Source organism: Enoplosus armatus, chromosome 23 (genome assembly GCF_043641665.1).
Source record: "Enoplosus armatus isolate fEnoArm2 chromosome 23, fEnoArm2.hap1, whole genome shotgun sequence".
NCBI classification, from domain to species: Eukaryota; Metazoa; Chordata; class Actinopteri; order Centrarchiformes; family Enoplosidae; genus Enoplosus; species Enoplosus armatus.
The window spans coordinates 11,125,849-11,150,026 of record NC_092202.1 but is presented as its reverse complement, the minus strand read 5'-3'; the positions used below and the strand labels follow the sequence as shown (position 1 = coordinate 11,150,026).

At 41.1% G+C, this 24,178-nt stretch overlaps 1 protein-coding gene across 1 annotated transcript in view; it reads left to right on the top strand.

Annotated features, from left to right (window-relative positions):
- LOC139305797 (pyruvate carboxylase, mitochondrial-like) overlaps nt 1–24,178 on the top strand; it is a 258,603-nt gene that overhangs the window by 62,998 nt on the left and 171,427 nt on the right. The window contains exon 11 of the mRNA XM_070929746.1: nt 16,158–16,320. Coding sequence (XP_070785847.1) covers nt 16,158–16,320 — 163 coding nt within the window. The remainder of the gene's footprint in view (nt 1–16,157; nt 16,321–24,178) is intronic.

Below are 24,178 nucleotides of genomic sequence, written 5' to 3'. Positions count from 1 at the left end.
ATTGAAAGAAGAGTGGAGCGACCCAGAGCTGCTGTAGGAACAAAGCACAGCAGCCTGCTGGACCAAAGTTTCAGGCCTGCGTTGGTTAGATACGTTTCTGCATTATTGCATTTCACCATGAAACCATTTGCCGTGATGCATCGTTAATGCTTTTCTCTCTGCTTCAATTTGTCATTGAGCCTTTTTCTCTCTCTCTACTTGTCCTGCGATTTTCTTCCTCCTTTTATTCCACACCGTCTTTCATTCTTTCTTTCTTCCTTTTGTTCCCTCCTCGTTGAGCGTTTGATATAGCAGCCAGCATCTCTAGCTCTCGGTTTGCTTTCCCTTTTGAAAGTGGGAGCTGGAGGAGTTGCTGCCACATCAGCAGTTATCCTCCCTCTCCAGTTTTCCCTACACTTTCACACTCGTTCATATTTCTTGGCACAGTAAAGTATAAAAAGATATTCAAGAAAAGGTCAACGCAGTATCATTATACACTTGTTAACGATTAACATGCTAAAAGTAGTTACATGCTTGTTTGAAAAATGGCTGCTATCCTCTCTCCCCCCTTCCTCCCTTCCATACTCCTCCTCCGCCTTGAGAAGAAATTCTCTTCATTTTATTGTTCCTGCATCCTTCATCACTTTCTTCCTCTACTTATCCTCTCTTAACCTCTCTCGTCCTGCTCTCTTCTCCTCTGGACTTTCCCCCCCCTTATATTTTATTTATTTATTTTGCTCATGGCTTATTGAATCTGTTCTCACCCCCCCTCCTTTGCCTCTTCCTCCTCCTCCTCCTCCTGTCCATTTCTGTCTTCCTCAACGCCACAAGGAAACATACGCAGCAGTAAACAATCAGCAGCTTCTCCTCTGGCCACTCACAGGGTGTCTGTTTGTGTGTGTGTGTCTGTCCATAAAATAACCATTGACAAGGAAATACTGCTGAGCTGCATAGACGACATGCCTGGACGCTCTGTAATAAGCTAGATAATGGTTATAATAATTGTAAGTGTGTGTGTGTATGTGTTTGAGTAAATTGTGTGTGAAATAGTGATTACCTGAATCAGCCTTTATATTACAATATGCTTTGATGTTTGTGTAAAAAATTCCGATGAATGCATGTCTGTAAGCACTGCAGTATACAACTGAATCCAGCTTTTGATATTTAGCTATTTTGTGTAGTTTGTTTGTGTGTGAGTGTGTGTGTGTGTTACAGTGTACACCAAAGCATTTGTATTTGTGTGTGTGCGTGCACTCGGGAGGAGTTTTGTTTGGTTTTGTGAGCACGTCATAAAATAATTTTAAGGTGATTATAATTGTGCAGCGAAGCGTACAGTGAGTGATTGAGAAGTAAGCAGATGAATAAGAATGAGGGATGTAAGTGAGTGTGTGTGTCTGAGCGTGCATCTGTCCTGACACCAGGGGAGAATCTAGTTTGTGTGTGTGAGGGGGGATTGAGTGAGTGTTGAGGCTATTTATGATAATGCGAAGGAAGCTTATCATGATTATAATCACAGCCGTCATTGTTTTGGTTGTATGAAATGTTTTTTTTTTTTTTTATGCACATGGCCGAACTTGACTCTCTCCTAACATTAAGGTCTTTAATGTGACATTTTAGACATTTACGCAACTGTACAATAAGATCCTGCAAAAGCAGATAAAGACAATTACTCATCATTTATGAACAGAGATAATTGTTAGTAGCCATTAGCAGTGAAGCAATAAGGAGAGCTAGAAAACAATTTCACTGGTTTAACCTTTTGAACACTAGGCTCCTTGTGCTCAGTTTTAATTCCCTTTATTTGCAGGCTGTTGGCAGTCACTACTTACTGTAGCTAGGCATGTCACAAATTATTTTTCAGAATAAGTTAAGCTGCTTAGAAATGCCTTCAATTTGTATGTGAGTGGTATTATACGTATGCTAGGACGGCTTTTATGAAAAAAAGTTTTCTGCAGGATTTTAAAAGACCGCAAATATCTTTATATGAATGGATAGAGTGGGATATACAGTCTGAAACATGTTGGTGGGACATTCCTTAATAATATCAAAACACCACCAAGAGTATACAGCCACGCTAGCAGCTCTGTGAGGCTGTACTTGGGTACAGCATTACTTTGAGCTAAATGCTAACATCAGCATGCTCACAATGACGACGCTAAGATGCTGATGTTAAGCAGGTATAAACTTTTACCATGTTCCCCATCTTAGTTTGGCATGTTAGCATGCTAACATTTAGCACAAAGTACAGCTGAGGTTGATGGGAATGTCATTAGTTCTGTGGGTCCAAAGTATTGGACAAATAAACCTTTTCAGCCTCATGATGGCGCTAGATGAGAAGGTTAAGGGTTCACCCAAGTGATCAAAATTCACCCTTAGAGGGACCATGAATGTCTGTACAACATTTCATGGCAATCTATCTGCTAGAGGTTGAGATATTTCAAGCGAAAACTTTGACTTGCTGGCGGTGTTACAGAAGAAGTCAGGGGGTCGCCATACTGTGGCAGTCTAAACAAAGGGTTCATCACCTGCAGTGTCAAGTTCTGCCATTATGCACATCAGCAACAGCAGCTCCAACATCAGCTCACATCCATGATGTTTTTGGTTTTATCCTTCGTCATTCCTCCTCCATAGATTGTAATATTTTTGTAGAAGGTGTTTCCATGGCGATTACCTTTTCTTTTGAGGTTTTGTGTGAAATGCGATATTTCCTGTGCCACCGCACCATCCTCTTCACGTGTGATCCTGACAAGACTCCACACCCCTACAAGGGCAACACCATTTAAACCCAAGGCTGGAATTAAAGAAATCCTAATTTGCATGAATTACCATGACCTAAATGATAAATTAAACTGTAATTTCCATACGTTGCGTCCGGTAATCCCCTTTGGATACCTCCTAAGCCTTTTCTGTGGGCTCGGGGTTCCAAGCCAAGTCGTATCAAAGACTTGGCGAAAACCCGAGGATTCAGCATCAAAAGGTGGTGGATCACGGGTAAGGCCTTGGGACAGACATGCATTTGGGGATAGCAGCGTGTGTCTCTTGCTTTTTTTTTTGCTTCAGATGTCGAGTCTGCCGTTTCAAAGAGGAGTCGCAAAAGCTTCTTGGGTCTAGCTGAAGACTCACAAATGAAGACGTCGGTTTCATTTCAGACTTGATTGTGCCGTCATGAACCACAAGGGATTTGTCAACCACCGATCCACTTTGCATGGCAGTACTGTACATTCAACCCGCTCAAGCGTGCAAGAACGTGCCGGAGCATTGTCTGTTTGAACCGACCAATCGCAGGTTATGTTTGTCAATATTGTTAGGTTGTCACTCCCCACACACCAACTAACAGACTGGATACCAGGCGCCACTGCTTGCATTCAAATGATTCACAAGCCTGTTAGTCAGAGAGCTGTGAGTGGAATTTAATGGGGTGAAATGACAGATGAAATCCCTCCCAGCTAGAGGTACAGGAAGCGTTGCCGCTTTGCTGGGCTGTCTCACACGCAGCAAGCCTACCTATCGGTGTATCACGCTGGGAACCCTGTCGAGAAGATCATTTTATTTAAAAAGGCCTGTGCATAAATTGTCTTGTGTGCCTTCTCTATCTCCCTGCCTGTGTTGAGAGAGAGACTTCTCTCCCATGCTAACACGTATACAAGTACACGTATACTTTCATACATCAAAAAACGCATCTACAGCCTCCTCAAAGTATTGGGTTTAATTAGGATGGTTTCCTGCTGGGCTTTGGTATATAGAGAGGAAGACACAGTGACTCCATCCCCGCTGCACACTCAGTTATGCTACATGCTTGGTTTGTCTAAATTCTAGCAATGAGGAAAGCCACTCACCACACCATTGCAGAGACATGTCCCTTTATTACAGTGAGTGTACCCACCATAGTATATTTTTAGTCAATCCCACATACACTCTCCTGCTGCAAGAAATACTCACCAGATCATCAAATGTGTATTAAATGTGTATTAAGCTGAAAAAAGTCCCTAGCAAATGCATGATTTACTCCTTTCTGAGTAACATTTGTCAACAGTTGCAATGCCCAGCTGTTTTCGAAATTTCCAAGCATTTTTTAAAAATGAACCTACATATTTTTAAAGATTTTATGTCTTCAGCAGGAGCCAATGGGCTTGGGGCTGAATGCCACAGACAGGGTGGGGAAGTTTCGAGTTGTTTGATTTGGTCTTCTCATGTGATTTGTTGTTGTAGCGAGGCTGAATTGAGTTATCTTTTTGCATTGTTGCTGTTTCTCTGTTGTCTTTTCCTCCCAGTCTTCCCCTCTGTTAACTTCTGTACTTATGCTACCCTCAATATTTCTTCTCTCCTCTGCACTGCACCCCTCATTCTTCTCTTTCATGTTGTATTTATTGCATACCGTTTCTCTTTCTCCCAGCTGTACTCTCTCCTCATTGTTGCCTCCATTTTACTCCGCCACAGCTCATATTTTACTCTTATGTTATCTTGGTTGATCTGTGACTCATAGGCTTGTGTCATTGTGTGTTTATGTATCTGTGTTTTTCGTAATAAGCATGATGTGTTTTTCCCATGTGTTATATGTGTGCTGCTTGTTGGACATCTTTCTGTGGGTGTGCCACGTGTGCAGTGTGGTAGCTGATGCATTTTTAACTACATGTGTACTTATGTGTGTGGATGCACAAATCTATAATTTTGTGTGTGTGTGTGGGGGGGGGTATTTATCTGGCTTTCCTCTCTCTTTCTCTCTCTATTTGTGACTTCCACTGTGCAATTTTCCGAGTGAGAGAACTTGGATTGCATTTTATCAGGCCTATATGGGCGTTCACATTCTTTTGGTTTGTGTGTGTCTACTGGTGTGCGTTTGTGTGCTTTGTTGAGTTGTTGTATATGGACCTTCTTGCAGAGCTGTGCTCCACAGAAACGTAGTCCTTTAAATTAAATCTTGATTTAAAAGGTATGACACTCTAACAGTAGTGTGTCTGATTTTCAAGGCCGGTGTATAATTGGTTATTTTTAAATGAAATTCTGCATGATAAATTTGAACAAATTAATAAACAGCTTATCATTTGGCTTTTAGAGGTACACAAATCCCCCAGGAACAAAAATGATCATGTGTCTGAGTTTGAACATTTCATTTGACTAATTATACTTGGAAGTAGTTAATCAGTAATAATGAATTTTGTGTTGAAAATAACCTTTCAATTCCTAAAGTGATAGGAGGAAACATAAGTGCTACAAGGAGAGGATGATTTGTTGAAGTAGAAATCTACAGTAGATGATACTTTCCAAGGTCACAGGAATAATATTAATAATAACAATATGTATGCTGTTGTATGGTGGGTTTTTGCTCTAAGATACAGTCCCTGCAATACACAGATAAGAGTGAAGCACACAGTATAGATACATGTTCAAGTGTTGTGTAGGTGTGTGCGTGGTTATTCAGGGTTCATGGGGGCTTGTGGGACTTGAGAGTTTAATGTTTAGCCTTGAGGCTAAACTTGAGGTTTTAGGGCCCAATTCAAAGCAAAACCTGTGATGAGAGGAGCCTACTTGACATACTGAGCTCACTGCAGACTCGGGTCATGTTTCCACTTTTACCGTACACTGCCTTATCAAATGAATGTATGTATCAAAAAGGGGTACGTGTGGATTTTCTTATTTCAAGGTTTATAATCAAGTGAGTTCAAGGGTTTGTGTGGCTGGGTTTCATTTTGAACCAGGTTCTGAAGCAGGAACACCAACACAGTTGAGTCAATATAGAGCTAAGGAGACAGAGATCGGGTCAATATCCAGGTTTAATCAACCAGCATGGTGTCTTCGAACGCACCCCAGCACATCAATTTTGCACATTAATCTAGACCTCATGTGGGAGAGCGCTCACTCATACTGGTTCCCAAGAAGGCCTTGAAACATGGTGCACTGCGAAGGTAAAAGTTGAGACTTAAGTCAAATTTAAATGATGAGTGAATCACATTGGACATAAATCTGCTCACACCTTGGGCAGTGATGTCGAGGGTTTTAATAAAACATCTGTTATGTATGAGCTAAATATGAACACATGGTTATCAAATCAAGCGCGACATCAGTCTTGAAATGATTAGTCGATTCATTGATTATCAGTTCCACAGAAAATGATTACGCTGTTTTCATAATTGATTAAGCCAGGGGAGAGTGCGAACAGTCTGCAGGTTTTTTCATTCCAACTCACCTCAGCATTTCATTTCACTCATGAGTTCCTACTCCTCTACTTGAAGGAGTGCTAATCAGCAGGGTTGGAATGAAAACCTCCAGATAGCTCGCTCTCCGCGACACACGGTTGGCCACCCCTGGATTAATTGCTCGTCATTTATCAAACGAAAGATACCTTGACACTTTCTGGTTCCAGCTTCTCAGCTGTGTGGATTTGCTGCATTTCTGGTTTCTGTATAATGTGTTCATTTATATGTGTTATTGACAATTTTGACTCCTGGTTGGTTTTGGGCCGTTGTCAATACAATACCAAGAAAAACGAGAACAACCATCTTGATGTTTGCTGCCACAAAACAATGGATGATTGCAGTGAGTAAGACTGTGGAGGTTACCAAACCTCTTAGCAATGCTCTTATTTGTTTATGGTCATTATCTGTATCACAGCTGGTGACGATGACTTCTTGATATTCACATAGTATGTGTAGCATGTGTTTGCCAGCAACTGGTTGTGATGCTTTAATGACTAAATAGAAGAAGCTAATGAGATTATTTTCCTTTCATAACACAATGCTTTTATGGTATGTAATTAATGTATATATTGGCAGGAGTGCAGTGTGTGTAGTTTGATGTCACAAAGGATTTTTAGACCCTGACATCAGCATCATTGGAAATACTGTATTTATGTCTGCTCTATATATATTTGTTCTTTACCCCTCTGTCTGTTCTTCTCTGTATTTAATTGCCCCTGTCTCTCCCCCCTCTGTCTGTCTGTCTTCCTACTCTTCTTATCTGCATGCTCCGTCTCTCTCCTTTCGGCCTTTCTCATCTTGCTCCTCGCTGCCTTCTGGACGCCGGCGTTATTTTGCATTCCTCTCCTCACTCTTCCATCTGCTTCATAACAAGGAAAGCAGGAATTAATTAATAGGCTGATAGTGAGGCCTGAGAAAATAGGGGAGAAAGCGAGCTGAATAGGAGAGCAAATCTAATCAGATGGGATCCTGTTTGTGAGTGCGAGTGTCTGCTGGGGTTGTGTGTGTGGTGTTCATATTTTCACCCCCGGACTGCCTCCTTGCCTCGACCTCCTCCACTTATGTCCTTCACCGGTTGCTCTCCTGTTTATTTCTCTGTTTACCCCAAATAGTTCTTTACACATATTTTCAACTCGGCCCATCCTCTAGCTTAATTGAAAAATTTTGAGTTTTTTGACATTCTTTTCTCTCATCTTTCCTCTCTCCTTTCCATCCATCCTTTCTCCTCCCCATTCAGAGTTGTTTTTTTTTTTTTTGATAAACTGTGATTAATATTTTTACCGGCTCTTCATCCCTTTCTCCCCCTCTGCCTCCATCTCCAACCATGTTCTGTTTGCATTTGCGTATCGAACAGGCAGCATAGTCTTTTTGGCTGCCAGCTAAATTGATGTCAAAATGCCATCCTCATCCCTCAATGATTCAAATTTCTTATTTCCTCCTCTCTCTCATGCATGCAGACAACTCATCCCTCCCGTCTGTCGCTCCATTTCTCACCTCCCCATCACCAGGCTCCCTCTCTTTTTCTTCTGTTTGCTGTCTAAAACCGTCTAATGAAATTCACACAAAACAAGATGGGAGGCTCGACGCCTTCTTCCTCTCTGCCTTTCTCTTCCTGTATTTTGCTTCATCTTCGTTTGTTTTTCTTTCATATTCTCCCTCGCTCCATTTCCGCGGCTTTATTGTCCTTTCCATCTGTCCTTCACACTTTCCTCTATCTCTCTTTGTCCTTTTATTTCTCTCTATGGGCCTCCTTTTCTTCCATTTCTCCCTCTTGATTTCTACTGCTGTCTTTGGTTTGTATTTATTCATCCTTCCTATTCCCTTGCCATCCATCGCTACCACTTTCTCTGTTATCCTCTTGTTTTTCTACATTTTCCATTCCTGTAGGCCCCACTTGGAAGCACGTTGCCTATATTTCCATTTATTTATCTAGACAAGAGTTTGTGTGTGTGTGTGTGGTATTTGTGTGCACATTTGGTAGACAAGAGTCTGCATTAGTTTTACCGAAATGAGAAAATACATTTCTGCTTTACCACTTGCCCCGGAGCCATCTTGAAAAATGTATTTACCGGAGACACTGTTTGTGCGAACATTAACAAACCCGAACGCTGAGGAAAAACACACACACACACACACCCTGATACAGTGTGGACTAACACCCGACACAGTAATGAAGTTATAAAATCAAGCGTTCACTTCAAAAGGAGTAAATATTTTGCATTTCGAGGCCACATGTGGGGAGGGGAAGCTGGAGACAATTGAACATGAAAGGATGAAAGGCGGGAGGAAAAAGGAAGGAGAAGAGAAGAGAGATAGAGAAGAGAAGCAAAGTAAGGAAAGGGGCATTTAGGAGAAAGCATGAGAACAGGATTTATATCAAAATTTTAATTCTCTGGTTCTTTGTGCCCCTATCTTGCTCACACTTTCCTTCTTTTCCTGCAGTGTCATCTTTGCTTGGCTCTCACTTCCTTCCTATCCCATTCTTCAACTTTTCCATCCCTCCCTTCCCCTCATTCCCCTCTTCCACTTCTTACGTCTGCCATATCAACGTTAAAGAAATAGTTTGACATTTTGGGAAATAAGCTTTCTTGCCCTTGAAAAAATGTTTTTCTTAAGGATGAACCTGCTTTCTGCAGTCCCACCTCCTCTCCTCTTTTCTTCCTCATTATCTCCTTCCCTAATTTAACATCTTCCACCCCTACCCTGAGTCATTCCTCCTTCCCTCCTCAATGCGACATGGTCATCCCCTTCTTATTCCTCTCGTCCCACACTCCTATTTATCCGTCTTATCCCTCCTTCCCACTCCCATCCCAACTCCCCTCCTCTCTGCCTTCCACCTCCGCTTCTTCCCACTGCTTCATTGCCTTCGTTCCTTTTGTCCTTTTGAGCGAGGCCAAATCCAATCTCTTCCACACTCCCACTTTTCCCACTCGTGCTTTCAGTTTTAGCATCCAGCTTTTTCTCCTCTTCCATACTCCCACTCCCTCTGCTTCCCCTCACTTTGCTTTTCGCTCTCATGCATTGAGTTGGGGATGTATAGCTGTCATCTGGTCTCTTTTTTATTTATCACTCAATCTCCTTCATCCTTGTGGATCTGGAGTCAAATATTTTCTTTACCTCCCTGCTTGTTTGTCATATTTTATATTTCTTCATTTGTTATGGTCACAACAAGCTGCCTTCCTCTCCTCACTATACTCCTTCTTTCTCTTTCTTTCTCTCCCTCTCCCCCTTTTAGTTCTGGGCGCACAGCCACCCCCCTTCTCCCATGCTAACGAGCTCTGAGTGAAACGACTGAAAATGATATGCAATTAGTACTCAGCCTTCGTGATCTCAGTGTATGTGCGTGTGCACATGGGACAGATTGCGACAGAGTTTGTGTGCTTGCTGCTGAATGTGAACGTATGTGCGTGCTGGACTTTCAGATAGTGAGTGTATGCATCTCCTTAGGTTCTAGTGTCTGTTAGGCTAATGTAACTTCCATGTACGGTGATAATGTAGGGATGTGTCCATTGAGGGCAAGTCGTGCGTGTCTGTGCATGCACATGTGTGTAAGTGACCAATACCATGAGTACTTTCTTATGTTCATAAAAACGTACATGCATATATGCATATCCAAATACCTATTTGAGCTTTAATGAAATGGAAAAGGACGGCATAAGTGTGTGTGTGCGTGCGCAGGTTCTTCACCCCTCTGTCACAGGTCAGCACATTATACGTCCTCCGCTCTGATCACCTCAGCCCCTGCAATCCAACCCCCTGCATAACTCAGGGCAGACAAGATAATTCATTTTAATAGAATTACATTTTAATGAAACCTTCATTGCACTCTTGACTCTGGAGATGACCTGCAGTAATTCTTGGTGATGATGATCCTCTTTTAAAGGGGAATGTAAATTCTTGCTTTTGAAATGCATATCCATCCTTTAGCAGTATGAAAGCATACAGCGTTTTTTGATCAGCATTACTGTGCAACAAAATCATTTGAACCAATTTCATTTTTGTGCAAGGAATCGTGGATAATTGTTAATTACACTATATGTTTTGGTGGGTTGGACAAGCTAGGCTGGCAGCATTATAATACTGAATAAACTGCAGAATTATTTTAAACCAGTGGTTCCCAAAGCAGGTGCTGCTCATCATATTGCACAGCTAATGACATGATGGCTGCTGACATAAGAGCTCGTAGTTGCTGGTTGTCGTAGTAACACAAAATGCTTTCTAGCTTGTGAGTTTTCCAGGTTCTTAACTGTAAATAGAGCTAAAAGAAGGTCATGGGAAAAGAACTTCCTGTGGTTTTAAAAAGTTTGGAAACTATTGCTGTAAACTCAAAGCCACAAGTCCTTTTTGCAGTTGTATTGTTTTCCTATTAGTTAGACATGCGGTTTGTGAAAATAAATGGCATGAGTGACATTATATACTCATATGCTCAATTTACCTTAAAACTGGGGCCGGCTAGAGAGGGGTCACATCTCCTTCAAGTAGCCACAGGACATGAACCCAGATTTGGCTCCTTTAGTACTTCATCTATACATGTGCAGGTGGTATGGTCTCATATGATTTAACATAGCCAAGCCTCACTCGCATTTACAGTTCTGGATCCCTTTAAAAAAAAAAAAAAAAAAAAAAAAAAAAAGAGCAGCTTCCATTGTCTTTGATGGTAATATTTCACACCCCCTAACATGACACGTAGATAATAAGATGTTAAAGTCGACCCAGTTAATGTTGATGTCATAATATGCTGCAACAAAATGCTCTGTCAGGGCATGTTAGAATGTGGAGACTTGCTCAGATAAAATATTTGCATCACAAGATAAACAATATGTGCATGGCATTGACCTGGACTTTAGATGAAAGGGTTTTCCTCATCTTTGAAGCTATTTGGGGGAAGGGGGGGGGGCTGTTTAGTTCAATCAGAGTTTAGACTTTTGCTAGGACCATGAGAGCTGACTTGACAAGGGGTCCTTAAAGTGGGGTTTTAGTGCAAAGCATAAGGCATGCTTAAGACTGACATTTAAAAAAAATTTTGAATTATTTTTTTAAGGTGCCTAGAAAGAAAATGTATGTTAAGCCGTTAATGCTGTAATATAAGATGAGGTGCAGCGGTGTGTGCATGTACTTTATGCTCTAAACTGTTTCAGTTTCAGCTGTCTGTGGTGTCCATGGTGATGTATTACAGTCACATGCAGAATATGTGCCAGTTGGACAGGGAAGGATTTATATGCTTATCCCAAAAAAGAATTTTCAGGTGCTACTATAAAATCTGGCTGATATAGTACTTATTGGAATGTAGCAAATGCTGGGCTGTAAATAATTCTGGCCTCCATGTGGTTCTGCGGTCTAATGCATGTATCTCATAGCGAGTTGATGATCAGTGACTTCCTCAGAGAGCAAATGTTAGATATTTACGGGCACATCAGAAGCCTTAAGCAAAGCTGTTGCATAGACAGAAGGACCAAATGCAAAGTGATGTACTTGGCTGCGAGGTAAAAGTACTGACAGAATTTCAAAGAGAGAGATTCCGTGAGTAGACATACATTCTACGACACATGTGGGAGTTTCCATTTTTCTTTTAGATTGTCAGAGATCAAATATAGACTTGGCAGCTATTCGGAGGCCCTAAGCAAGGCAAAGGCACGACTGGCAAACAGAGATGCCAAGCAGGAAAATGGACATGCAATATTATGCTTGACATCTTAAAAGATTTCTATATTCTTTAGCATTGTCAGAAATAAAGAATAAAAGTTCACACCTTCGACACACAAGAACCTCAAGGCAAGGCAAAACAATGCCCTGGTAGGAGACTTTAAAAAAGTTGAAGGCAAAGAATAGACACAATATTTAGTTTGACATTTTTGGGTTTGTTTTTTTTAGGAAAATGCAACATGCAGGTTGGGCTATATGTGTAGATACATAGATGGCACAAATGTACAAATGCATACATATTATGTCATTGTTCAGAAGAAAGGGAAATTCAGAAACATTGTATCCTAAATAAACGCTGTTTTTAATGATGTTTTAATGGTTAATATGGTTGATTATCACAAAGTTTATTTCCATGACTTTCTTGGGCTCCTAGCATACCAGAAAAACAAGATTCACTGTGTTCCGTTTGGCTTGTTGTAATGTGATTTACAACATTGCAGTTTTTGGGAAATATCCACCACTAAACCTCAATATCAACTGAAATGACAAGGGCCTTAAGGCGCATCCTGCATTATTACCTAATGTAATCTTGAGGCCCCGTACTGTAGTGGGACCCTGAGTCAAAATCTAGTTACAACACCTTATTATTTCAGTTTATTTGTGCTTACATGCTGCATGTTCCAAAATAAATTTCTGTTTAATCAAATTTCCACCAACTAATTGACGCAGAGCAAACCTTGGGCCAGGTAGCGTTGCAGCTCAGGAGTACTTCTTGGTTCCTGGGGCTCTAGGCAAAATATAATTAAACTGCCATGTGTAGTCTGCTGTGTGCATGGTGCTTGATGGGTACTTGCATGACTGGGTACGTACACAATATTGAGAGAGTTTGAAGAGGTTTTAGATTAGACGATAAGATGGAGCAACTTTAGCTCAGATTAGTTTTGGTCATGGATAAATGCAAAAATCACTAGTATTAAAACTCCATTCATAGTCACCAAAGTTATTTATGAGCATGCATAAATAAGAACTCATAATCAAATATCGGTTTGCCTCTCTAATTTAATATAAAAAGATTCATTCAAAATTTGTCCTACCCCTGTATCCTGTTTCAGTAGTAAATAGACCAAATTGAAGAAGCAACATGCTTCTAAAAAGCCTATCACTTCTGACTTTAAAAGTTTACTTTAACAACTGTACTTATTTCATAAAATGTAAGGAGCACGCACCACCGATTTTTAAATTTCAACTTGTTATATTGGCATGACATGTAAATACATCTGTGTTGCCAAAGCATATAAAGGAAACTAGTGGACCCTTATAGCTCATGTTTTGTACATTAGGTATACATCCAGCCTGATTTAATGTCGTCAGGAGCTCCATACATGTTCATCTCATACATTACATACTATGTAACATGTATGTGTCATTAAGGAATTTCATCTTGTGACTTTGAGTCTCCACTTCAGTCTCCAGTCAAAATGCTGATTCTCAGACATGGTAATGTGTGTGGATGTCTAAACTTTGCAGATATTGACAACTCAGTTATTTATTCTCATACTGTGCAGCTAAATGGCGGCATGGTGGTGCAGTGGTGGGAGGTAGAGCAGGGGGGAGCGGGTTGGGGGTCTGATCCCCGGCTCCCCCCATCCACATGTTGAAGTTTCCTTGAACAATGGAGGCTACCACCTTGCATGGCAGCTTGGTAGCCATCGGTGTGTGAATGAGACCTGAACTGTAAAGCACTTTGGGAACTGTTAAGGTTGAGAAGCGCTTTTTAGGTGAAGTCCATTCTAAATACATTATTCCCAGTGATTGTGTCTCAGTATAACAGTAACTCTCATCCCCACTGATGGCGATATTGCCTGACAATGCTTTTATACAGATGTTTGGTTAATCCTCTGTGTTCTCTAAGAGTTTTGCCAACTGTTACAACCAGAAGTATTTATTGTGATCACACCCTTATCGAGAGTGCGCATGTGCTGTAGCATTTTCCTCCTCCTACTTTCACTGACTGCATATCTCATATCGTCATCCTCTTCCTGTGTAGCTTGGCCTTATTGTGGAACTTGCTAATGATACAAGGGACTTTTATTCTGTAACTGGCTGCACTGAGGGACAGATGTTGCTGCAGGCTCTTTAATTTGTCTGAGTCAAATTAGTATACAATGAAATTCATAAACCCTCGAGGGTCCTCATTCAATCAGTGTTGCCTTGTGTTTTCAAAGTAGAAGAATTATGTGAGGGGAAAAAAACTAGGCCAAACATGATTTATATGTAATAAAAAAAAAAAAGTCAGTGCATGGATGCCAAGTGTTTGACTCTCGACTCAGGAAACGTTCAGTTGTCTTGTTTGCCACTGAAATGTGTTTATTTGCATAATATTAAAGGACTTCCATGTCTGGGAAAAGGCAACGATTAGAACTCACTGTCATCTCATAAGTTAGTGTTTTCAGATTTAGATGCTTGTCTTTTAAGTTCTGTTTTGTTTTTTCTTTTGCATCCCTTTTCATGAATATGCAAATACTCTAATAAATGATTAGGTTAACGAGCAAACATCTGACAGAACAAATTAATGAGCAAGCACGTACTTTTATCAGATCCCAGCTTTAGTGTACTTTGTACTTTTCTTTATTTCAGCCTGAATTTATAACGGTATATAAGTAAATGAAGGAATCAAAAAGATAATCAAAGTTTTAGAGCAAATGTATGATGGATTGATGGAGCTGAAATCTAACACAAGGTTGCTTTATTCTTAAACATTTTTCTCTTGACCCAGAAGAGCTGACGATGTGCTGGACCCCACAAAAACATAGTAACTAATCTGAGTCTGGTGTCAGACTAGCATCCTAATTAAACAAAGTACTGAGAATGAATTCCATAACTACTGTTGGCAGCATCGCTCATAAAGAGATCCATTTCATCTTGTCCTTTTTTATTATTCAAGGACGTGAGTGGAGTTGTCTTAATTTCAAAAATACCAACATATTCATTAAAGTGTAACAAAAACATGACGTTAGCGCCTGTCCAAGTTATCAAGAGTGTATCTGCTTTTCCCACCAACACATTTCACACCAGGCTGATGCATAATTGTCCTTCTGTTTGGCCAGAATGTGTGGATACCAGCAAATTGAGACATTAAGAAGATGGAAGCCAAGACGCTGTCCAAAATCCGAGCTTGTTTGCCAATGTGTGTGCCTTCTGTCTCTCATTCACCCTTCAAGGGGGAGAGGCATCCCAGTTGTCTGAATTTGTTTATGTTTGGCAGCGGATTGGGTGCATGGACGCAGCCATTTAAAATGAGTCCAAAAAAACAACGAAGACAAAATACTTTTATACGTTACAGCCATGCATTAGAGTGTGCAGGGTCATGAAACGTGACCCAGCAAGTCTCATTTTAGCTTTACATTTAAATAAATGCATACAGATGAGCCAAAACTGATGCTAAGGCTTATAACTCCTGGAACAGGAAGAAAATAACTTCTCTCTGTCCCTCTCACATTTACATTCCTTCTAATATTGGGTAATTACTGAATAAGAATTTGCATAATGTACTCCTATTTGTGTGTGTGTGCATTTGTTCCTGGGGAAAATTGCATTTTACATATCTGAATAAAACATACTGTATATGTAAACAGTGTGTATGTTAGAGTTGGTGTGACAGGTCAAATGGGAGATACTACACCGTGTATTCAACTAAAACATAATTTAATTGGCTACATTTTCTTGTTATTTCTCTTGGAATTGAATAAAGTTGAATAAAACAAACACCCAAACAATGACTTTTATATGCCAGGTTTGCATTGCAGTGCAAATATTTACCAGATAGTTATAATAACCTTTATCACAGAGGATCTGGTTGATTGAGATTCTTCATAGTACACCTACTAATCTCTAAACAAATTTAAGTTATGTTGCTAATTTATGAGCTGTTTTCATTAGCAAAATTGGATTTTCCATACGGTTGCTTCTTCCCCCAGGAGCCACTGTTTCAGCAACACCAAATTATAACTAAAGTTTCTTTTGGTGTAATGTACTTTGTTTTTGCTGTTAAGAGGTATCCATGAGGGATTTTTTTCTTGTCACGCATCGCAGATTCATTTGTTCAAATGAGAAGTGCTGGAAAAATCCACTGCAAATCCACATCCACCCCATTCTGTTTTGAAGCCAAGAATAGCTAAAGATGTTTATATTGAATAAATGGCCTTACTGGTCTTTTAAACCTTGGTGTACGCAAAAAAAATGTTCTCCACAGTGACATCAAGGGAAATTAAGGGCTATTCACACAATGTTCAGGGCTTCAATCAATTTATTCACCTCAATGCCTCTGTCTCTCTCTAACAGTGTGGACCTGGTGCATGCCCAGCTCCATGTGTGTGAGGGCCGCAGCCTGCCAGAACTGAGCCTCAAACAAGACAAGATCAGGGTGAACGGCTGTGCGATCCAGTGCAGAGTGACGACAGAAGACCCATCCAGAGGCTTCCAACCAGACACCGGAAGGATTGAGGTAGGGTTCAGGGAGACCACGTGTGGACAGAGGCAATTTCTCCTCCTTGAGACTTCACTTACAAAGTCTAGAGAAAATCTGCAAGTTGAGTTTTTTTAATCAAGCGTTGATACTTTATACAGTTTGTTTTTATTGCCATGTCACGCCAAACACGTAGCCCATCCTACTTGGGATAATACGTCACTGCTACTTATCAGGCATCAAAAAATCTATTTCTTATCTTACTAAACAACACACTGTGTGGTTCCCAGTAAAAAGATTGAGATACTGTCCAGTTTCAACATTGAGTGGTAAAATGCCAGATCCCAAAGATTAATTATACAACATAATTCTCTCTTCTTCTAATCATACTACATGTAGGTAGTTTTTGTTTAGTCCATATGTCACACACACACACACACTTGGCTTGCACAGCAATATGGCATCACATTAAAGTCGTCTTTGTCGCCACATGACAAATGTATGCTCTGTAAATGTCAAATGTAGCTTACATTTGACAGTTAGGCTTGGGAAAGCAGCATAACATCAGCTCTAAGAGCTTGGTTGTAGATGGTGATATGATGTAGCAACCATACTGAACGTTGCAAAGAGCTGTAGAGTGGATTGTTGATTCTCAGTGGGATCTATAGTGCTAGCACATCTTTCACATCAAAACATTTGATATTAAGAATATCAGTTAATGGAGCTCTATGGTAATGAGAGATGACAGATTGTCCTCATCTAACAGTGTGTGCATGTGTGTGTGTGAACACGTGTGCACACAGTCACGGCTGCAGAGAACAACCAGTGCTCAAATTATTGGTTTGTCACAATGAGCCATGTAGTAGTTTTCAGCATTGCAATTATAAACATTGCTATGTGAGATCTGTGAGGGCGGTGACATGATTTCCCTGTGTGCATGTAAATTGCTGCATGACTGAATGAGTCTGTGTGTGTTCACCTTTATCTATCTGTGAGGGGGTTGTATAACCCTAACCCCATATGTGCATTTAGTTTTATTTACTTAAATTATTTTTTTTGTGTATCTTCGGAATGGTGAATGCTTGGTGCGATAATGAGTATTGAGAGTGTTTGTCCATTTGCCTTTTGTTTGAGGGGTCCAGCGATTTTCTTTGACAATGTTCACACACGAACAGACACAAAGGTCACTATATGAGTGCTGTGTGTATCCATCCACAGGCACATGTCGGTATATATCTACACCATATATGCCATTTGTCATCGTGTCTCTACAAATCTCCCTCTTGCTGATGAGGTCTGATCCCTAGATGCTTTCTGCTGTCAAGTCCTTTTGCCCTTAACCCTAGACTCACCCACTCATTTTCTCCAAATGTTTTTCCCCCCTCTCCATCCCTTTTCTTAATGTGTTTTTTTCGCTGATTCGCTATTAGCTTTTATAGGCCTTGACAGTGTCACAAAGTGCTTTAGAAATAATTAAATGTTAATGAAAGCCACTTTCAATCAATAAAAATGGCAGATTAGAATTAAAACAAGGTTTAATAAGAATAACACAGCTATTTATCGGAATAAAAACAAATCGATGTGTTAAAGATAATGTTAAGAGATAATGGTGATTTTGACCTCAACAGAGCACGGTGCTTAAAAAGCCTTGGGGGCTCAATGGCTAAGGCTGGGTTATGTTTGGTCTGTAGCCTAGACTTTGCTTAACGTGGGAGGATTCTGTTTGAGGGGAATAAAAGTGAAATTAAATCTTTAACGGTGCAGAGAAGCTAAAAAAGAAGCAATATAATGGGATGCGCACTCTGTGTCCTTCAGTATCCCGTCAGAAATCTGCAAACTACAGCTGAGCAGTGCACACAAGCAGACAAGGGAAGCTGATCAATGTTATGATAATATTGTCTGCATGTCAAATTTACTGCTATTGGGAAACTATAAATTCCTTGAGACCCTCTGATTTCTTACCGTTTCACCCCCTTCTTACGGCTTTCACGGATGCGGTGAATAAAATACTGCCATTGCTGCCTGGTGACTTAACACAGTGATTTTTTTGACTCCTTGGATGTGATTGAATTGGACTTGCACCGGTGGCTTTCCAATCAAACAAATCATCTGTCTCTTGGTTCTGAGCGAGGGGGAGCAATGAATGATTGTGTTGTGCACACAGATTTATTTCAATGGAATTGGAGTCCATTAATTTATCTCCCAGGGATTATTGTTTATTAACAGTTTATGTGGCTCAATGCCACATTCAGATGAAGCATTTATCTGACAATTTAGCTGTTTGAGCTCTATTCAAATCAGCAGCATACATTTTACATTCACACCTGATTTAGGGATGCAGGCCAAAAAGATATAAGCTATGTAAATAACATCTGCATTATGTGGCATTCTCACTGTCAGGGTGCATTACTTCTCACTGTGAAAATGGCTGCTTGCACTATATAGTGCTTTTCTCAGCAACGTGTCTGAGAAGAGTAGCCATGGAATAGCTTGTGACCTTCCCACTTCAAGGACTTTCTGCCTCGTTTCCACCCCATATTTTCTCTCTTCAGCTCCCCCCGCACCACTCGACCCCCCCCCCCCCCCCACCTACCACCACTTAAAATAATGTACATATTTTCCACATCCTTATCCCCCCCACCTTCAAGCTCTGCTTCTCCCTCTCTTCCTCCCATTTCAATTTCACTCTCTTTCCTCTCATCCTTCCTTTTCTTCCCCACCTCCCTTTTTTTCCCTGCCTTCCTACACCATTTAGCTGTGCGTTTGAGCTATGAAACGTGTCGACACATCGACAACCCCCCCCCCGCCCCCCATTACCATGCAATATGAATGAACCAAACACAATCAACACAGGAAGGCGTGGATGGAGGAATGCCACATTTGAGGGACAGATGATGAATAAATTATTAGTGAAGGGCTGTGACAAGGTCAGCGACTGAGTGGCACAGTGAAAGGTGGAGAGCAGGATGGTGAGAAAGTCGTCACGCTATGGGCTTTTGGTCACTTGAGGTGCCCAAGGCAACTTGGATAACTTGCTTTGATGAATGTAGATGGCTTCACTTCTGTACCCTTTTCAGAGGCAAGAACTGAGGTGTTCCTTTGTGGGTTGAGAAAATTCTGCTACGTCTTATATTAATAATAATAATCCAAAAACATCACATATAATAGTAAAACACTGACAGGAACCATTTGTCTGCATAACGAGTACTTTTACCTTTGATACTTTAAGTATATTTTGCAGATAAAACCTTTACTTAAGTAAAGTTATGAATGCAGGACTTTTACTTGTAGTGGAGTATTTCACCGTGCGGTAAAGGATCTGAATACTTCTTCTACCACTGCAAATGGCCACACAGCACAGTTTGAAGGATGCTGCAGCGGCATCAAACTCATGTGATGATAGCTCTGTTGAAAATGCTGTCTGTCACTTGCTCAGTGTGTACAAATCTGTGAAAGAGGGCAGGAGTCATACACTGTAGTGGAAAGGCTGCTTCTTCCATAAAGCACAAAAATCAGCTATCCTGTATGTAGAGCTGGAGTTTTAAATGCTTTCCCACCTTAGGAAAGCATAAAGAAATGAGGACGACAGCACAACAGAAGAAGGGAAATATGTTAAGGTGTGAAATAGGGAAGGAAGAGAAAAGGGATTAAATGGGTAGAAATGGAAGAGCTCATGTATTCAAGACAGAGGAGGAAAGTTTTTCATACTGTATGTAGAGACAGTACACTGATGGGTGTTTGTGAAGCAAAAGATCCAACGGGTCGAATCAGTAATGGGTACACCCTTGTTTTGCGTCTCTTTGACTTCATTTTCTGTTCTGGGGGAGAAAATAGATAAAGGAAACAGGCATATGAGAGCTTTCTATCTTGTTCTCTCATCTCCTTTTAATGGAGCTTTCAGAGCAGGTGAAGGGAAGAGGCGAGCAGAGAGGATACAAGAGAGCAACAGAAGCAAACAAGGGAGCGTAGATGGTGTGCACCAAGAGAAGTAGAGCAGTATTAAAAACCGTTACTCAGCTTTTATTTGAAGGTCTGACCCACAGCTGCAGCGCCGCGCCCCCTGCTGCTGCACTTTGACTGTCTGCTGCTGTTCATTACAGTGCAGACAGTTTTCTATTCTATGACTATTCTAAGTGTTTTTCACTCTGAAATACACTCCGTTAATCTAACATTTAGGCGTTAAAGGAAAAAAAACTGAGAATACTGCATTTACAGACTAAGACTGAACCTGCTGCTGTCCAGTTACTGGCATCAGTTTTTATCATCAGTTGACAAAACATCTGGTCCACCTGTACTTTGTTCTGGAGCTTTTGACGGTATCAGACAACTCAGTCATAATCATTGAGGCTGAATGATGGACCGTAAGGCCATGTTCAGACATGAGGCCATAATATTGGCCTCATGCTCTGGCCAGAAAACACAGGGTCTTCGGCAAAATAGTTGAAAGACCTAAAGTTTTTGCAACACAGTGTAGTGTCATTTGGCAAGGTCCTGTGTTAGCGATCAAATACCTGGCAATCGTCATAAAATCATTTCCACTGTGGTAAAGAGCTGTAAAATCCTTCCTCATAGTTTTATAAATCACTGTGCAGTCTTTTGGCATCTGATAGGCTGGTAATGGAAGTATTACCAAACCGCTTCCTGACTTTGTATTTCATCTTCTTGCCAGTACCTGAACCCACCCCTAGCAATGCAGCCCCCCTGCCCACCTGTTACTTGTTGTTTAAAATAAATCTATACATTTGATATGTTTTTTTCTGATCTTTTTACCCGTACATATTAAATGTTGAAAAATGTATGTAAATTAGAATAAATTATCTATGATCATATAATATTAATGAAGCTTCATGCAAGACTTGAAGGAAGAATAGTTTTTGATTGGCAGCTCTGTGAGTGAAGGAGCTCTGCTGCTGCTCTGGGAGCAAAACATGGTCCAGTGAAACACTGGAGAAAGTTTTTGTAGGTGGTGTAAATCATATTAGAAAATCTCAGCTAGTATGTGACTAGTATATTTCTTGTCACATTTACAATATAAAGAAGACAGACAGAGTGAAGAGGTTCACAGGGGCAAATAATAAGACTAAGGTGTGAGGCGAGGGATGGGGGGTGGAGGGAGAGACGAGGATGAGGAGTGACGGATGTCATTGCACGAGGGTAGCGGCAGGCCTGTCGACAGAATGACAGGTAGGGATGGACTGCGTGCTTTGGGATCAAGCAAGCAAGCAGGGAGGGAAGGGGGGGGGGCGGGGCTCGTCACATTCAATGTATCCTCCAACCTTTTGGCACATAAGCTCTGTGGTCAGTTTAGCTTGGCGAGATGTGAATCTTGATTCCAAGGAGTGCGAGTGGAAAAGCCTTTACTCTCATAGTGCGATAAGTAGATGATGAAGACAATTTACTGAAGCCCAAAATCACGTGTCTCCTGTAAGGTAAAGAGGGAGAAATAAGGCTTTGGGAGAAACCGAAGGGGCAGAATCTGAGCTTTCTTCATGCTGTAGGGAAGTAAAGGAGGGAAGAGGGCATGTGTGTGTGTGATATTTATCTTTGTCTGTATCTGATAGCATCAACAAGGCAGCAGCGATCACGCTTCTTTTGTCTTTCCATCTATTTGCTGATCTACCCATCAATCTCTTTTCACAGATATCTCCATTAATCTGTAGTGAATCACTCCATTTCATCCATCCTCCGTCCACCAAACCTCTCCTCTCTCCCTCTCTGCCTTGCATATGATCCCTTTTTCTCCTAGTTTCTCATTTCTTATGACCTTATGTCCACTCATCCATCCATTGATCTTGTCTCTCATATTTCTCCCATCCTCTCGTCCCTCAGCCTCTTTTTAACACTCCCACCATATCTCCTTTCTTCCTACTGTCCTTATTTTTCTCCATCCCCCTCTTTCTCTCCCCCTGTCCCACCTTCTCTGTCTCCACAATAAGACGGCAAGTAATAAGGCCAAATCCTGCTGTTCCTCTCTCCTCCCCGTGTTCCACCTCCTCCTGTTACTCCTCCTCCTGTTACTCAGCACCTCATTTCACTTCCTCCTTTTCCTCTCCCCCCACCTCGCCTTCTCTCTTTCCTTCCTTCCCACTGTCATGTGGACTTTCTTTCTTTTTTTTTTGATAATCTACAGCGCAAACCATGTAGCTCCAGAGGAATGGAAACCCTTACTCTGGCAGTATTGGTAGCCTGGAGGGAGCTTACTTCCTCACTCCTTAGTCCTCTTTCCTCCCTCTTTCATTCCTTATCAGTCTGAATTTGAATATCAGAAAAGGATTTCACTGTCATCCAGTAATTCACCCCATAAATCAGTCTCTTCTCCTCAATGTGTCAACCAGCGTTACTCACATCTGTCTCTCTATTTCTGCCACCCCACCCCAACATGCATCTTTCTCTTGTTTGTTTCTTTTATTGGAACACATTTGCATGCGTCACTCAATGTATTAATAATACGTTTTACAATGCAGCTGTGTGTATATGTTTATGCAAGCTTGTCTGTTTCTTTGTGCGTGAATGAATGTGTGTGTGTGTGTGTGTGTGTGTGCCCCATCCTCCAAAGAACAATTTTGAGTTTGAAAATAGGTTGAGTCCTAATTAGAGGAAGTGTGTTTGTCTTGCTTCACACATCATCGTAAACACCTTCATTTGCACGCCATAAACATCCTACACCCCGCATCGGTCCGCCCCTATTTACAGTGTCATGATTTGTCGCCATTATCTTTCATTTTCTTCATCGCCATAAACAAAGCAGTCAGTCCCCTATAATTGGTGGTGAAAGAGCTTGGGGTGATTTCTGCTTGTTAAGTTTGAATTTCTTTTCATTATCTTTTTTTCCCCCAAAATGTCACCTGCTGTTAATGACATCTAAACTCGAACCTTTTTCAAGTGTTCTTGGTGAGATTTTTAGAACTTTAGAATCTGAAGGTGCTTTCAGTGCGTATGAAAACTATCAGTCCAACTCTGATACAGACTCTGGTGGACTAGTTGTCTGTTTGTTTGTGGTCTGAAAGCAAAGCAGACCAACCACAGTCCTGTGAGTAACTGTGTGGTTTTAGCACAAATTCAAGAGCTAAACTACTATTAAATCCCTCTGCTGATCGTGTTAAGAAAGCGATCCCTCGATCTGTAAGGAATGTATAGCCTATATTTATTCAAGATAATTTTGTAACCATGGCAACACATAGACTCAGAAATCAGAGATCAGAAAGTAAAGAGGAGCTAAAATAGAGGTGTGTTGAGCTCAGCAGTTCCCCATACATATTGAGTAGAAAGTAGTGATGCAGGGTCAACAAAAGCCAGTGTGAACGCACTCTATAGAGCTCATGAGGGACACACACACCGTTCACATGCCACCTTGTTAACTCTAGTAACACCCAGGACCCCTGACCAGGTGTTAGAACAACCACACATCTGCAGGAGGGTAAACCACCTGCACCGCAGGTACAGACACGCACGCAGCCGTACAGGGTGTAATTTCCAAAGAAACCACCTTTTGACCTTGAGAAGGTCATGCGTGGAAATCTTACAACGTGAGCTGACTCACTCCTGCAGAGTGTGTGTGTGTGTTTTTCTGCAAAGTGAGTGTACGTTGTGCTGATGTGTGACAGAGAAAGAATCTGTCACTATGTGTCCTTTTTCTAACTGTGTGCGTAACCATCCTGGTGTTTTTGTCACATAATCTCTGGTCAAACCCCCCCCTCCCCCCCCCCACACACACACACACACACACACACACACACTCCCTCTCTGCCACTCATCGCCATGGTAATTATGAGCCCAAATTAGCCCAGTATTTTATGGAGTGACATTTCTCTCTTTCCTCCATTAGTCTACCCTCCACTCCTTCTCTCCTTTGGTGGTATTGTCTAATTAGTGTCTCACTTTTTCCCCCCTTCTCTGA